Genomic DNA, 16700 nt, shown 5'->3' with positions numbered 1-16700 from the left:
TTTCTTTTGTCGACCATTAGCAGGATAGATGGTTCTCCATCCCTTACTTTCAATCTGAAGGTGTCTTTAGGTCTAAAGTGGGTCTCTTGTAAACAGCATATAGGTGGATCTTGTTTTCTTATCCATTCTGTTACCCTGCATCTTTTGATTGGAGTATTTAGTCCATTGGTGTTTAGAGTGAGTACTGAAAGATATGAATTTATTACCTTTATGTTGCTTGTAGAGTTGGAGTTTCTGGTGGTGTTCTCTGGTCCTTTCTAGTCTTTGTTGCTTTTTTTTTTTTTTTTTTGTCTTTCAATATATTTTATTTTATTTTATTTTATTTTTTTTTTATTTTTTATGAAATTTATTGACAAATTGGTTTCCATACAACACCCAGTGCTCATCCCAAAAGGTGCCCTCCTCAATACCCATCACCCACCCTCCCCTCCCTCCCACCCTCCATCAACCCTCAGTTCTCGGTTTTTAACAGTCTCTTATGCTTTGGCTGTCTCCCACTCTAACCTCTTTTTTTTTTTTTTTCCTTCCCCTCCCCCATGGGTTCCTGGTAAGTTTCTCAGGATCCACATAAGAGTGAAACCATATGGTATCTGTCTTTCTCTGTATGGCTTATTTCACTTAGCATCACACTCTCCAGTTCCATCCACGTTGCTACAAAAGGCCATATTTCATTTTTTCTCATTGCCACGTAATATTCCATTGTGTATATAAACCACAATTTCTTTATCCATTCATCAGTTGATGGACATTTAGGCTCTTTCCATAATTTGGCTATTGTTGAGAGTGCTGCTATGAACATTGGGGTACAAGTGGCCCTATGCATCAGTACTCCTGTATCCCTTGGATAAATTCCTAGCAGTGCTATTGCTGGGTCATAGGGTAGGTCTATTTTTAATTTTCTGAGGAACCTCCACACTGCTTTCCAGAGTGGCTGCACCAATTTGCATTCCCACCAACAGTGCAAGAGGGTTCCCGTTTCTCCACATCCTCTCCAGCATCTATAGTCTCCTGATTTGTTCATTTTGGCCACTCTGACTGGCGTGAGGTGATACCTGAGTGTGGTTTTGATTTGTATTTCCCTGATAAGGAGCGACGCTGAACATCTTTTCATGTGCCTGTTGGCCATCCGGATGTCTTCTTTAGAGAAGTGTCTATTCATGTTTTCTGCCCATTTCTTCACTGGGTTATTTGTTTTTCGGGTGTGGAGTTTGGTGAGCTCTTTATAGATTTTGGATACTAGCCCTTTGTCCGATATGTCATTTGCGAATATCTTTTCCCATTCCGTTGGTTGCCTTTTAGTTTTGTTGGTTGTTTCCTTTGCTGTGCAGAAGCTTTTTATCTTCATAAGGTCCCAGTAATTCACTTTTGCTTTTAATTCCCTTGCCTTTGGGGATGTGTCGAGTAAGAGATTGCTACGGCTGAGGTCAGAGAGGTCTTTTCCTGCTTTCTCCTCTAAGGTTTTGATGGTTTCTTGTCTCACATTTAGGTCCTTTATCCATTTTGAGTTTATTTTTGTGAATGGTGTGAGAAAGTGGTCTAGTTTCAACCTTCTGCATGTTGCTGTCCAATTCTCCCAGCACCATTTGTTAAAGAGGCTGTCTTTTTTCCATTGGATGTTCTTTCCTGCTTTGTCAAAGATGAGTTGGCCATACGTTTGTGGGTCTAGTTCTGGGGTTTCTATTCTATTCCATTGGTCTATGTGTCTGTTCTGGTGCCAATACCACGCTGTCTTGATGATGACAGCTTTGTAGTAGAGGCTAAAGTCTGGGATTGTGATGCCTCCTGCTTTGGTCTTCTTCTTCAAAATTCCTTTGGCTATTCGGGGCCTTTTGTGGTTCCATATGAATTTTAGGATTGCTTGTTCTAGTTTCGAGAAGAATGCTGGTGCAATTTTGATTGGGATTGCATTGAATGTGTAGATAGCTTTGGGTAGTATTGACATTTTGACAATATTTATTTTTCCAATCCATGAGCAGGGAATGTCTTTCCATTTTTTTAAATCTTCTTCAATTTCCTTCATAAGCTTTCTATAATTTTCAGCATACAGATCCTTTACATCTTTGGTTAGATTTATTCCTAGGTATTTTATGCTTCTTGGTGCAATTGTGAATGGGATCAGTTTCTTTATTTGTCTTTCTGTTGCTTCATTGTTAGTGTATAAGAATGCAATTGATTTCTGTACATTGATTTTGTATCCTGCAACTTTGCTGAATTCATGTATCAGTTCTAGCAGACTTTTGGTGGAGTCTATCGGATTTTCCATGTATAATATCATGTCATCTGCAAAAAGCGAAAGCTTGACTTCATCTTTGCCAATTTTGGTGCCTTTGATTTCCTTTTGTTGTCTGATTGCTGATGCTAGAACTTCCAGCACTATGTTAAACAGCAGTGGTGAGAGTGGGCATCCTTGTCGTGTTCCTGATCTCAGGGAAAAAGCTCTCAGTTTTTCCCCGTTGAGGATGATGTTAGCTGTGGGCTTTTCATAAATGGCTTTTATGATCTTTAAGTATGTTCCTTCTATCCCGTGTTGCTTTTGATATATATATATTATATTATATTATATATATAATATTATATTATATTATAATATATATTATAATTATATATATATAAATATATATATATATAAATATATATTGATATAGTCTTTTCTCCCCTCAGAGAGTCCCCCTTGAAATTTCTTGCAGGGCTGGTTTAGTGGTCACAGACTCCTTTAATTTTTGTTTGTCTGGGAAACTTTTTATCTCTCCTTCTATTTTGAATGACAGCCTTGCTGGATAAAGAATTCTTGGCTGTATATTTTTCTGATTCAGCACTTTGAATATATCCTGCCATTCCTTTCTGGCCTGCCAAGTTTCTGTGGATAGGTCTGCTGCAAACCTGATCTGTCTTCCCTCGTAGGTTGAGGACTTTTTCCCCTTGCTGCTTTCATGATTCTTTCCTTACCTGAATATTTTGTGAATTTGACTATGATATGCCTTGCTGATGGTCGGTTTTTGTTGAATCTAATGGGAGTCCTCTGTGCTTTCTGGATTTTGATGTCTGTGTCTTGTCCCAGGTTAGGAAAGTTTTCTGCTATGATTTGCTTAAATAACCCTTCTACCCCTTTTTCTCTCTCTTCATCTTCTGGGACCCCTATGATTCTGATATTGTTCCTTTTTAATGTGTCACTGATTTCTCTAATTCTTAAATCGTGCTCTTTTGTCTTAGTCTTCTTTTTTTCTGCTTCATTATTCTCTAGAAGTTTGTCCTCTAGATCGCTGATTCTCTGCTCTGCCTCATCAGTCCTTGCCGCCGTGGCATCCATTCAAGATTGCAGTTCAGTTATAGCACTTTTTATTTCATTATGACTAGCTTTTACTTCTTTATTTCCACAGAAAGGGATTCTAATCTATTTTCAACTCCAGCTAGTATTCTTATTATCGTGATTCTAAATTCTGGTTCAGACATCTTGCTTGTGTCTGTGTTAGTTAAGTCCCTGGCTGTTGTTTCTTCCTGCTCTTTCTTTTGGAGTGAGTTCCTTTGTTTAATCATTTTGAAGGGAGAAAAGGAATTAATTAGGTAAAAAAATTAAAAACAATTAAAATTAAAATAATTAAAATTAAAAAATTAAAAACAACAAACACACACACAAAATCAAATAAATGGTGCTAGATCCTAGGTGTGTTTTGGTCTGGGTGTTGAAAGGGGCTTAATAGATTAGAGGAAAAAGGGGAAAGAAAAAAAAAGAAATCATTTGAAAGTTTGAAAAAATGAATACACTGAGATAGAATAAAATGATAAGATGGAAGTAAAATAGAATTTGAAAAAATTTACACAAGACTAAAAAATATAGTAGAAAAAAATTAAAGAAAAATATTTTTAATAAAAATTGAAAGTAAAAATAAATTTTTTCTGTTTCTGTATTCAAGAAAAAGAAGAAATGAAAAAGAGAAAGAGAAAGAAAAATAAAGGAAAAAAAAATTGAATAGATGGGCCAGTGAACAGACTGAAATACAATTGAAGTTACACCGTTTTCCCCTAGAAGTCAAACTATGAAGTACTTTATAGTCCGTAAACTAAGTAGGTGGAGAGATTTGTCATGTTCCCGAAGAGCGAGGTTGGCCCAGTTGGGCGGGGCTCAGTGTAATGGCTCCCTTCTCCACTAGATGGTGCTGCTTAGCTTACCAGGGTGGATTGTTGTGGCGTTTGTAGGTGCGTATGCGCATGCGCGGGAAGGGCAAAAATGGTGTCACCCAGCGACCCCGTCTCTAGTCACACACCCATCCTTTGTCTCTGGTTTGTGGCGGCTCCCTGCTTTTATACCCTGCATGACCAAGCCATCAGGGTGCCAGGCGGCACTTCCCTCCTGAGTTTTATCTCAAATGAGACTGTGTTTCCCGACCCCTCACTTTCGAGGGACCGCCGCTCTGACCCGCTCCGCCCCTCTGCGGGAGGGTCTCACCGAGCACTGGCCAGGTGCCGCCACCCCCAGGAACGTTGGCGGGACTGTGCTGCTGACGCCCAGAGACTGCGGCTTGGCTGGGTGCCAGCCACCCCAGAGAAAGTTCCCGCAATCAGGTGGCAGCAGCGTTTCAGGGATTATGGAAAATTTCAACCCGCATCTGGCTTCACCCCCAGCGAACTTGTTCCAGCACCAGCGAATGCGGTTGTTCTCCGGGTGGCCGCACAGCCTCTACCAAATGTCCTCCCAGCAGGGGAACCTCCTCTCCCTGTGTGGCCCGAAGAGCCCCGGACCCCACTCTGCTCCTGGGGATTCACCCTTCCCACCGGAGCACCGCCAGGTATCAGCTGCGGAGTTGCAGACTCTGCGCTCCCTGTTTATAGTCTTAATGGAATTTAAACCTCCTCTCCTTTCTCCCTTTTCAGTTCAGTCCCTGCGACTGTTTCCACTTTTCCGCTTTCTGTCCAGCTGTTTTTGAGGGGGAGTGCTTTTCCTGTATTCTCCATCATCTCCCTGGATGGAAAAACAGCTCCCTGCCCTCCATGGCTTCTCTCCCCCGGTTCGCCTCTCTGCACCATGTACCTGCTGAGTTCTGTGGTTCAGGTTGTGCAGATTGTTGTGTTAATCCTCAAATCAGTTTTCTCGGTGTGCAGGATCTGCTAAATTCAGCAAACATTCTTGATAGGGCTCTTAAATGTGCAAGGTATTCCACTGGTTCTGGGCTGGATATGAGACAGCAGTTCTCCTGACATACGCCTTCCACTCTAGACTGAATTTTTAATTCAGCTGCCGTAGGGACGGTCTTAAAAGTCATAATCCAGTCTGTGCATTTTCTAGACACTAGCTCAACCCTAGGTTTTGTGTGTGTGTGTGTGTGTGTGTGTGTGTGTGTGTGCATGAAAGCAGGGAAACTAGCATGTTGGGCCTCTCTGAGTCTTGGTCGTGTCAGCCTGGGAGGCCACTTAATGCCAGAGCTTTCAGATAAATCCCAGGCCAGTGTTAGTGGGATCATGAGCCAGTCCCAGATGGGCTGAATAAGACTAAGTCAGACCCTAAAAACGTCTTCTCAAAAGCAGGCTAGAACCAAATCAGTTTTGGGGGGCTAGGCATGTAGATCACCAGCTGAATATGTCAAAGATGTCAAATAATTGTCATTTTCCTCATTGCTTCACCAAAGCAGACCTACTGAGTTAGGGCCACAGATTCCTAAATACTGCTTTCCAGGGAACCACCCCCAGTCAATGAGAAGGCATACAAGATGAAGCCTCATTGCAATTTTTGACCTATATGCCATAAATATTGTCTTGTGTTAGGCTTCTTCTTATGTAATGCAGTCCCAACTATAATTGTGGCTAAGGTCTCCATGAAGAGGACTCTAGAGCTTTCCATTCCCTGATACATAATATATCTGTTAAAGAAATTAGATTTTAATTCAGATTTGATTCTCACCCCCAATAAACCCATACGAAAAGTGTACAAAAAGCATGGAGAAACCCACCTGTCACTTTGATATCCCCTGTGGCTTTGGCAATGTTGTTCTCAATCATACAGGAGTACGTGTTGTTGATCGTGACATTGTAGAGTACGGACACAACCTTCATGGTCACATTCTCAGAGTTCAGCTCAAAGCTGGTGTTGGAGACTTCTGAGAAGTTGGCTCCCTGGTCAACTTGGGATGCCCAGACCACTGTAGGCTGGGGGAACCATCGGGGAGCCTCACACCGTAGGCTCTCTGAGCTGGCATTATAGTCCACGTTCACCTCTGGGATGCTGAAGGCTGCAGGATTGAAAGGGGCAGATGTCAAGGTCATACCAATAAAACAATATAGCCTTTGAAGTGCAAGGTCTTAAAAACACAGTCATTTCCACCACTGAAGTGACTCAATACTTCCCCTGTGGGCTGTCTGTGCATGGCCCATTGTATAGTAGTTTCCAGTAAAGATTTACACAACCCTTTGGCCAAGACCTAAGTTTTAGGTATCATTGTTATAACAGGTAAATCTCTCCAACTAAGATGAGTTCCAGTTTATCCCTTTAAAGATAAAGGATAAAGTTGATCACAAGAAAGTATATCCCTTAAGGAAATTGGGCATTTTCTCAGGTACCTGTATTTTTCTGCCTGGAGGATAAAGTTAGGGTGGGGAGGGAGAAGGAGAAGGAAAAAACAAACAGCATTCACCTGTCGCCCACAGAAATTCCATACACAGGCCTTCCCATCGTGGTGGTTTGGATTTTCTTGGGTGGAGCCTCTCCAGCCCTGGTGTCCAGGGGTAGAGGCAGGCATTTGTCTTCTTCTAAGATAGTTCTCCTTCTTGGGGAGGTAAGTGAACTTGGAAATTAAGACTAGCTTCTTCTAATATTCAGGCAGAAAGATACTTATGGAAAAATGTTAAGTCCTGGACTTTTGACTGTAAAACGCTTATTATGCCAGGATATAATTTATTAAGTTATTTAGCACTTTCCTTCACCCGGGACTGTGCTGGAACTGAGTGAGCGGTACAAGGAAAGTCCTTGCCTTGCCCTTAAAGAGTCTGCCATCTAGCAGGGGAGATGAGGCTCATCCCCCCCCAGCAGGCAGGGAATGAGCTCCCGGGAGATGATGTAAGGAACTGAGTGTACATGACAGTGAACCACCATTTATTGAGGGTGTTCTCTGTGCCAGGTACCAAATTCCAGACATTATTTCATTTGATCCTCACAACAGTTACAAGGATATCTATTATCACCATTTTAAAAATAAGCTTTTAAGTTTGGCATGATTTTAGATTTACAGAAACGTTGCCAGGATAGCACAGAGATCTTGTATACACCTCACCCCATTTTCCCTAATGTTAACATCCTAAATAACCGTGGCACATCTGTCAAAATGTGCCAGAGAAACCCATCACTGGTACATAACTATTATGTAGTTTTAATAGAAGCCATCGCTGGTACATAACTATTAACTTATCTCCAGACTTTGTTTGCATTTCACCAGTTTTCCCACTAATGTCCTTTTTCTTCCCCAGCATCCCATATTGCATTTGGTCCTCCCATCCTCTTAGGTTCCTGTGGCCTGTGACAGTATCTCAGTCTTTCCATGTTTTTCCTGATCTTGACAGTTTTGAGTGGTATTGGTCAGATATTTTGTGGGATGCCCCTCTCTTGGAATCTGTCTGATGTTTTTCTCATGATTAGATTGGTGCTATGGGTTTTGGAGAGGAAGACTGTGGGAGGAAGAGTATCCTTCTCATCATGTCACATCAGAAGGCATGCTATCAACATGACTTATCACTGATGAGGTTAACTTTGATCACCCGGCTGAGGCAGGTTTCTCTGGAAGCTGGACTTCCTGAGAAAAACACACACTATGTGTGGTCATGGGGGAGGGAGGAAGTGTTAAGCTCTACCTCCAGGAGTGGGGAGATCTAAATACATTATTTGGAATTCATCTGTAAAGGTTTGTGCCGTCTCCCTCATATTTATAGAAGTATGGACTCACATGTTTATTTTATACTTGGAGTTCTAATTTAATACCATGCTGTTTATATGGTTGCTCAGACTGTTCCAGCTTTGCCACTGGAAGCCCTTTCAGTTGGCTCCGGTGTCCCATTGATATGACCCTAGGAATCCCCATTTTAAGATGAAGAAACTAAGGCCCAGTCAGGTTGCCTTGCCCAGGTCACTATACTTGTCCAGGTCTGGCTCTAGATCTGTGCCTCAAACAAATATAAACACGTGTTATGAAGTGTCCAAGGAAGGCCTGTGCAGGCCAGGAGACCTCGGGATACTTTCTGCCTATCTTGCAAGGCCTTTCTCAAATGCCAAATTCTCCATGGGGGCTTTCCTATCCGTCCCCTCCCTAGGCATTTGGATGTGATCTCTCTCTCCCTCTGAATCCCCAAATCAATGTGTATTTCTCTTAAAGCATTTGATACACTTTACCAATTATTATAGTTATTTACCCATTTTTCTTATCTCTGCCCCAGCCCTCAACTCTATATGCTCTATACAAAGAGCTCTTCAAGATGGGGGACAATCATCTAGTTTTCTTAAACATCTTTTTACTCCTCACAGTACATTTCTGAGTTCCTTGTACAGTAATTCACCAAGCTGAGTTGATAAGGAAGGGTGGATTTCACTGGGGGAGGATTAGTGAGTTTATAGGACAATACTGTTTTTCATTAGTTCCTTTTGAAGTCTTCCTAAAATGGGTTCCACTGCCATAAGCCCCTGGAGGTACTGAATTCAGACTTGGGCTAGGGCCTACTTCTTGTAGAAAAGTCTCAGGCCAGATCACAGGTTTCTCTTGCTAGTAATGACACAGGCTGCCATGAAAGAGACTACATTTATTTTGGCAAGATATTTCAGGGAATATACCTGAAAATCTGGAAAAGACTAGAGTCCAGAGCAGAAGATTTTAAGATCTAATATGATAGGGGGCTATTTTTGGAGTTGCTGTGGGTCTTGGACAGCAAGGATGGCTGCTGGCAGAATTCAGACAGTCTTCGCCTTATTGGTCACTCTTGGGCACACATATTCCATCAGCCATCCATGGTCTTTAGCCCCAAATACCTTTGGGCACCTACCTTTGGGCACTTTCTTTCCCTCTTTCCCAAAGTGACTCACCTCCAGTTTTATACTCAAGGTTAGCATTCCCCTTGCCTTTGGAGGTGATGATGTAACATTTGTAGGTGCCAGCATCTGTGAGTTGCACGTTTTTCAGCCTCAGAGAGGCATTGCCACCTATCACTTGATCCGCAAACACAGCCGTCCTGCCTCTGAACATCTCGTCTTGGTCTGACAGGTCGTCTTTGCCTTCTTTGAACTCATGTACCAAGCCCATAACACCTTCCTTCAGCCACTGTATCACGATATCAGAAAGTTTGATGTCAGGTTCAAAAATGCAGCTCAGGATTCCATCCTCCCCGATGTTCCCAGCGGAGGTGAGAGTAGTGACTCTAATGGAGTGTCTCCCTGCAATTCAGGAAGCAAGGGTCAATGCTGAGGGAAGTCTTGGAATGTCTACAACCAAACCCTTCATTACTGAAGGCCAAACACTTCTGGAAAAAATTAGAAATGTAGAAGAACAGGAGAGGCATAAAAAAAGAAGACATAAGAATAGAAAGAACAGGGACACAATAGGCTTGATCTACAGCAGATCTGCTGTTTGGGAACAGGCAACCCAAACTTGAGAGGTGACAAGTAGAGAACATACGGAACTTGGAGTTTGAAATGGGAATTCAAGTCCTGGCTTTCTGACTTAATAGCTGTGTGAGCTTGAGTAAATCATGTAACCTCTCTGGGTCTCAGAAAAATGGAGGGAATGATATCTGTCTTCCCCACCTGAAAGGGTTCTTATGAGGATCAAATCAAATGGACGTGAACTTGATTTGCAAACTGCAATGACACACATCAGGTATTGTTACTCTTGGTTAACCAGAAGTGGCACAGAAGTGAGACCTCACGTTAACTAAATGTGGCTAGTGATTCTGGAGAATGCTAGATTCTAAAGTGCTGTTACTTTGATCTCCATTTGGATGATGAAGAAACCAAAGCAAAGAGGAGATAAGTGACTTGGTCAAGGTTATAGTGCTAGCTATGGTGTAATGAAGAATGGTACTTAATTTAATTGATTTTTGGCTTAAGATAGATACCACCCCACCCTCCAAACATACCACCAGTAGAAATATTAATTATGATGCCAGACGTGTCCACCGCCTCTCCCCCACTTGCCCAGTGGACAGCCTGTGCAATCTGTGAAGGACTGACCAACTGAATGACTGGGCATGCCTGTAGGGGTGACTTAATTAACCAAATCTTCTTCTTCTTTTTAAAAATATAATTTATTGTCAATTTGGTTTCCATACAACACCCAGTGCTCATTCCAACAGGTGCCCTCCTCAATGCCCATCACCCACTTTCCCCTCTCCCCCACCCCCCATCAACCCTCAGTGTGTTCTCAGTACTTAAGAGTCTCTTATTAACCGAATCTTCTTGAGAGACTCCTTCCGTGGTTGGTTGTGAAGTGAAGGAGGGGGAGGGGCATTTGAGCCCAAGAGGAGAGTGGAGCCGATCCAAAGTGTGGGGGAGAGAACATGCGAGAGAAAGATGAAGAGAATCCTCCACCCCTAGAGCTGTCTTAGATCCTGAGGGGTTCCACGTCTAGTTCCTGTCCCAATCTCTAAGTACCTTTTAAACAAACGCTTTGTTATACTAAAACATTTGGCACACACCTCTCCTACTTAGAGCCAAAAAAGTCCTACTTGATGGGTCCTGAGCATTTCTTGGCTTCCCTGTTGGTATTTCTGCGCTTCATCTTTGCTTCCATCCAATCTAGTTTACATGCATTCACCTTACGGGTAGACCTTAAAATACAGTCTGGACACATCAGTTTTATAATCACTAATCTTCCACGGCTCCCAAAGGCTGTGGAGTAAATAAAGTTCAGACTTACTAGCATGGCCTTCAAAGCTAAATCCTGGTTGGCACATAGTAAGTGCCCCATAGATATTAGTTTTTATCGCCGCCTTTCCAGTCTCATTTCCTAACACATCCTTCCATAGTCTCTACTATTTATGTATATCAAGTGATTTATTGATTTTCTGCTTTCACTGGAAAAAATACACAAGGTATGCACGCTATTTTTCAGATTTAAGAGGTAAATGCTATGAACATAAGGATATCCTTGGCATTTCACCCTTCCTAGCCCATTAGGGATTGGAACTAATTGGCTCATAGGCTTTATGGAAAGTAGGTGAAGGTACTGGATGGAGGACAGACCCGAAGAAGCTAAGCTCAGTGGGTTTATTTAGAAAGAAAGTTACTGATAGAAGAAAGTTCTAGGTAAAAAAGAGGCAGGGGAAACAAAGCCTGTGCACAGGCTGGCTTGGGAGGAAGTTGCGCAGACTTTTGAGTGTGGGGGAAGTGAGACCTGGGAACAGCTGCCATGCACAGTGGCCATTCACGTGGGAGATCTGGGAGAGAAATTATGAAAGACGACTGTACGGAGTTTCAATGCATTATATGAATGCAACAGGCCCCATCCCCTGCCTTGGCATTTTCTTGAACTCTGCTTTAAAGATTTAATTTGCTTTTCAATTATTTTTACTTGACAGACTAATATCCAAGACATTCCAGGGTAGTACTGGTTATACCATTATACTATGCATCTTCACACCCCTGTTCATCTTGCACCTACAATTTATAGTTCCCCCCTCTCCTTTATCACCAGCTATCCAAATTCTACTTCTATGCAAGGCTGTTCAGATGGCAGCCCTTGCGTGAAGCCCTCTTTTGATCTGCCAAGACAAAATTAATAGATTCTCTACTCTCCCATAATACTTTCCCTTGCCTTTATTATAGCAGCTGTCTCCCTCCACCTTGTGTCTAGCCTGTCCCTGGCACACATTTGTAAGCTTTTCAAGGACGGAGGCTGTCTTCATGATATTTGTAAGCCCTATAATGCTCTGATTTTGTATGTCAACTTGACTGGGCCATGGGATGCCCAGGCATTTGGTCACACATTCTGGGGCGTCTGTGAGGATGTTTCTGGATAAGATTAACATTTGATTCAGTAGAGTAAAGCAGGTCACCCCCTACCCCTTATTTGGGGGGCGTCATGCAATCAGTAGAAGGCCTGAATAGAACACAAAGCCTGAGTAAGAGGGAACTCCGACTGCCTAATTGCTTTCAGCCGGGACGTTCGTCTTTTCCTGCCTTTGGGCTAGACCTGAAATACTGTCTTCTTGGATCTTGAGCCTGCCAGTTTTGGGACTGGAACTACATCATTGGCTCTCCAGGTTCTCAAGCCTTTGGACTCAGATTGGAACTCAACCATCTGGGTCTCCAGCTTGATGAAGCAGATCTTGGGATTTTTTAGCCTCCACAATTGTGTGAGCCAATTCTTTCTAAATCTCTCCCTCCCTCTCTCTCATTACACACACACACACACACACACACACACACACACACATATACACACACACACTCCAATTGGTTCTGGGTTCTGTTTCTCAGGACGACCCTGACTAATACAAATTTTGGTACTAAGAAGTGAGGTGCTGGTGTAATAGACTAGTAAGCATGTGGAGGGTGCTTTGAAACAGGGTCCTGGGTAGGGGCTGGAAGAATTTTAAGATGCATGTAGAAATATGGATGTTAAGGGTGATTCTGGTAAGGTCTCAGATGGAAATGGGAACATGTTATTGGAAACTGGAGGAAAAGTCATCCTGTTATAAAGTGGCAAAGAACTTGGTTAAACTATGTTCTAGTGTTTCGTGGAAAGTTGAATTTATAAGTGATGGAATTTTGAATTTACAAGTAATGGAGTTGGGTATATAATTAATTGATTGTATATTTTTAAAGTGATCTCTACACCAAATGTGGGGCTCGAACTCATGACCTCGAGATCAAGAGTCAGATGCTGTACTCACTGAGCCAGCCAGTGCCCCTAACTGAGATTTCTAAGCAAAGGTTTGAAGGAGCATTTTGGTTACTCCTGACTGCTTATATAGTAACATTTAAGAAAGGAAAGAGATGAATTGAAGAAGGAATTGTTAAGTTAAAAAAGAACCATAACTTGAAGATTTGGAAATTTCTCAGCCTATCCATATTGCAAAAAAATAAGAAAGGTTTAATTAGCCACCTCGGCAGAAGCCAGGAATAGAAATGGGGACTATACCAGCAGCAACAGCACCAGCAGGGGACAGAAAAACTAAAGGGGATAGAAAAAATGAGACAAATGAAGGAAGGCTGTCAGACTTCTTAGATCCTGCAGGCCAAGACCATAGAGCTGTAATATGTGCTATTCTTCCAGAAAAGGGAAAAACAATCTAAAGGTGATGCGCAGAGATCATCGGGTGTGCCTCCTTCCTTTCAAAGGACGAGGGCCATTGTCCGTGTTTCAACAGGCCAGAGGGCCACTACCATTGTAGCCTTAGAGACGGGACCACCTAAAACCTGGGGAGGACTTTCCAGCCTCCAGAACTGTGAGAAAATAAATTTCTGTTTTTTAAGCCACCCAGTCTATGATATTTTGTTATGGCAGCCTGAACAAAGTAAGACAAGTGCCTAATGCTACATTTCTACAAAGAAAAAGAGTGTTTGTTCATTGAATGAATACATGAATGAGTGAATGGAAATAAGTAGAAATCAAGGCACTATATGAGATAATGCTACTCTCCAAAATGGTTGTAGGAATAAGGAATATTCGGCAGGATTACCGCATCTAAATTTTGGGGAAACGTGAGCCAGTGGAAAAGAAAGCAATGAAAATACAGAGATCCTCAATATAATCATGGAGCAAATGTAACTATGTTAGAGCAGGGATAAATTTGATTGTAGTTTATAAAGTGCCATTAAAGTTGAATTGAAAAATTACTTTTCAGAAAAAATACATGATTAACACAGTTTATAGAGAGAATGAAATGGTAATGACATATCTGAGTTTGGTAATTGTGCTACCGAATTAATTTTAATGTGTTGGCCTTGAGCCCAAAGGTAGAGAATTTGCTGAAATATCTCTTAGAGAACTTAATGATTGAAAGTAGGCAAGTGTGGAGTGCCCCAGGGACCCACTGCAGGCTCTAGCCCATTTAAGGTTGCATTAAAGATGGGGCAGATGGAATGAGCATAATGTCGATTAAATGCTCCCCTCCCTTATCAAATCAAGAGGAGGAATAAAAACTAGGGAGAACTTAAAAAACCATGAGGACCTAGCCATGGCTTTGCACCCAGAAAGCAATCAATAAATGCTTGTTAGCTGAATAAATGATGATTAAAAGTGATTAAAGGAAATTTCATTTGCAAGCAATAGCATACAAATATTGCTTTTCAAAAAAAAGAGAAAATAAAAGAAAGAAAAAGAAAGAAAGAGAGAAAGAAAGAAAGGAAAGAAAGAAAGAAATCTGTATTCAAACTTGCAAGCAAATATTGGCTCAAAGAGCCAATTGTTTTAGGAAACACAATCTGGCCTGGTAGTATTCTCCAGGCCTCTTAACCACCAGTGGCTCTTGTGTGATTTGGTGAGCCGGAGGGTAAGAGGACTCCAGGAGATGGGTTTGAGGTGGTTATCTATTGATAGAGATTTCTGTTAATTGAAACAGGCACAGATTTTAAGAATTTCACTGGCCTCTAAGATTTCAACTTTAAAGTTGGAAAGCCCTGCCACTTACTGAAAATGCATTCTCTAGCCCTTGAGGGCTAATTGCTCTGACAGCTCTGGTTTGCATCGGAGAAGAGTAGCTGTAAAAGAGAAGCAGGCCAAAATCTGAGCGGTTCTGTTTTCACACTGGGTGAGCGCTATTCAATTGCCCTGCCCTGTAGGAGCAGAAATCTCTTGGAAAGTGAGGTTATAGGTGACACAAGGCAAGACTTCTTTACAGAAATTATAATCTGGGATGTCCAGTGCCACTGGATAAAACCTGGAAAATGAACTTTCTTTTGAAATGACTCAGTGAGACAAGTTCTGTACATTCCAGTAGCATAGACAGCATACTGGGAGCTTTCAGGAATGGTTGTTCGGCATTGGCTGGAAACACCCAGCCACCTGGACGGACACCATAGCACAAGGCTTAAAGGTGGTAACACGTAGGCTTAAGCTGGCACCAATGTGAGTGCCCCTCTTGCCAGAGAGGAGAGCAGGGTGGGGGTAACGGCTGCTTCTGTGAGAAGAAATGAGGAGGGATGCTGGGCCATGCTAGATGAAGGGACAATGTGGGAAGCCACTGTAGAATATGGTGTTTGAGAACGGGTATCAGGCTGTCTGGATTCAAGTCTCATCTCTGCCACTTACTGGATATGTGATCTTGGGCAAGTTTTCTAACTTCTTTATTTCATTTTTTTTTCATCTTTAAAAAATTTTCTAACGTTTACTTATTTTTGAGAGACAGGGACAGAACATGAAGAGAGGAGGGGCAGAGAGTGGGAGACACAGAATCCAAAGGAGGCTCCAGGCTCTGAGCTGTCAGCACAGAGCCTGACGTGGGGCTCGACCTCATGAACCGCGAGATCATGACCTGAGTCGAGGTTGGACGCTTAAATGACTGAGCCACCCAGGTGCCCCTAAAATTAAGATGTTAATGATAGTAGCTCCCTCAGACAGTCCCTGAAAGGTCTAAAGGATACAGCGCAGGCAAAGAGCTTAACATAGCACCTGACTTGCCACATGTTAAATCTTAATGCTTTTGATAACCATTATTAACTAGAATCATTTGGAAAGATTGCAGATCAGAGCACCAGGAGGACAGGAAGACTTTACTAAGTGCTTCAGTTATAGTGACTCCTTTTAAGCCTGGTAAGAACCAGGAAACATAAGAATTCCCATTATGCCCTTCTTATGACTGAGGATAAAGAGGCTCCATGGGATTAAATGGCTGGCCGAAGCTCTGTCTAGCATGTAGTGGAGCCAGGATCAAACACAATCTTGTCTGGAACTAACCCTGTGCTCTTTCTGCCACATTTGGCTTATATCCATGACCAGCTTGAGACACACAGAGAGCCCATCCAGTAAGATGGTATCTTTACCTTACGTAAAATTAAAAACGATTGAAAACCATGAAATGAAAGTAAGAAAGGCCAACAACTGTTTCTCAGATGACTACAATTAAAAAATATCTCTATTTCTATATCTATATCTAGATAGGTTCTCTAGACCTAGCTCTAGAGATATAGATCTGTATGCCTCTCAAATACTTTGTAGACAATTTGTTCAGTCTCCTGTTTCGGTGCCATGAGCACATGCCTGGTTGGCTTATCCAGTGTCCAAAGATGGAGTATTTATTATGAGACCGTGTCCTGTGGCTTCCTGCCCTGGCCTAACTTCAGAGGAGGTGTCCAGCCCTGGCATGGCCAGGAAATTGCGGAAGTTTTAAGAAGTGCCATATAAATGCATTAATAACAACAATTTATTATCAATAGCACCGACGCTATCAATCTAAATAACAGTGACAGCCATTTATTACACTCATGTGCCAGGTACTTCGCAAACACTTTTCTCATTGAATTCCCACAATGGCTCTTTTACCAGCGAAGAAACCATTTCTGGAAAGTTAAGTTCTAAGTGTCAGACCTGAGATGAGAACGTCTCTGTCTGATCCCTCAACTCTTCCCTTACACAGAGCTGTTCCAAGTCATCCAGTGAGTGAGTGACAGTGTGAGGACTGGGCTGCAGAGGGTCAGGGACCTTTCCATGGCGTCCGCCCCCACCTCCCGCCCCCGTCTTGAAGGGCCATCCACAAAGGCTGTCCTATAACCAGGGATTACTGGGAGCCTCTCA

General features: G+C 42.3%; 1 protein-coding gene across 1 annotated transcript in view; it reads right to left on the bottom strand.

Annotated features, from left to right (window-relative positions):
• VTCN1 (V-set domain containing T cell activation inhibitor 1) overlaps positions 1-16700 on the bottom strand; it is a 65000-nt gene that overhangs the window by 10201 nt on the left and 38099 nt on the right. Inside the window, exons 3-4 of the mRNA XM_047872062.1 lie at positions 9053-9400; positions 5943-6221 (exon numbers count right to left, since the gene is read on the bottom strand). Of these exons, the coding sequence (XP_047728018.1) occupies positions 5943-6221; positions 9053-9400 (627 nt within the window). The remainder of the gene's footprint in view (positions 1-5942; positions 6222-9052; positions 9401-16700) is intronic.

Source organism: Prionailurus viverrinus, chromosome C1 (assembly GCF_022837055.1).
Source record: "Prionailurus viverrinus isolate Anna chromosome C1, UM_Priviv_1.0, whole genome shotgun sequence".
In the NCBI taxonomy this organism is placed as follows: Eukaryota; Metazoa; Chordata; class Mammalia; order Carnivora; family Felidae; genus Prionailurus; species Prionailurus viverrinus.
The sequence above is the reverse complement of the archived record's forward strand: the minus strand, read 5'-3'. Positions and strand labels throughout refer to the sequence as shown.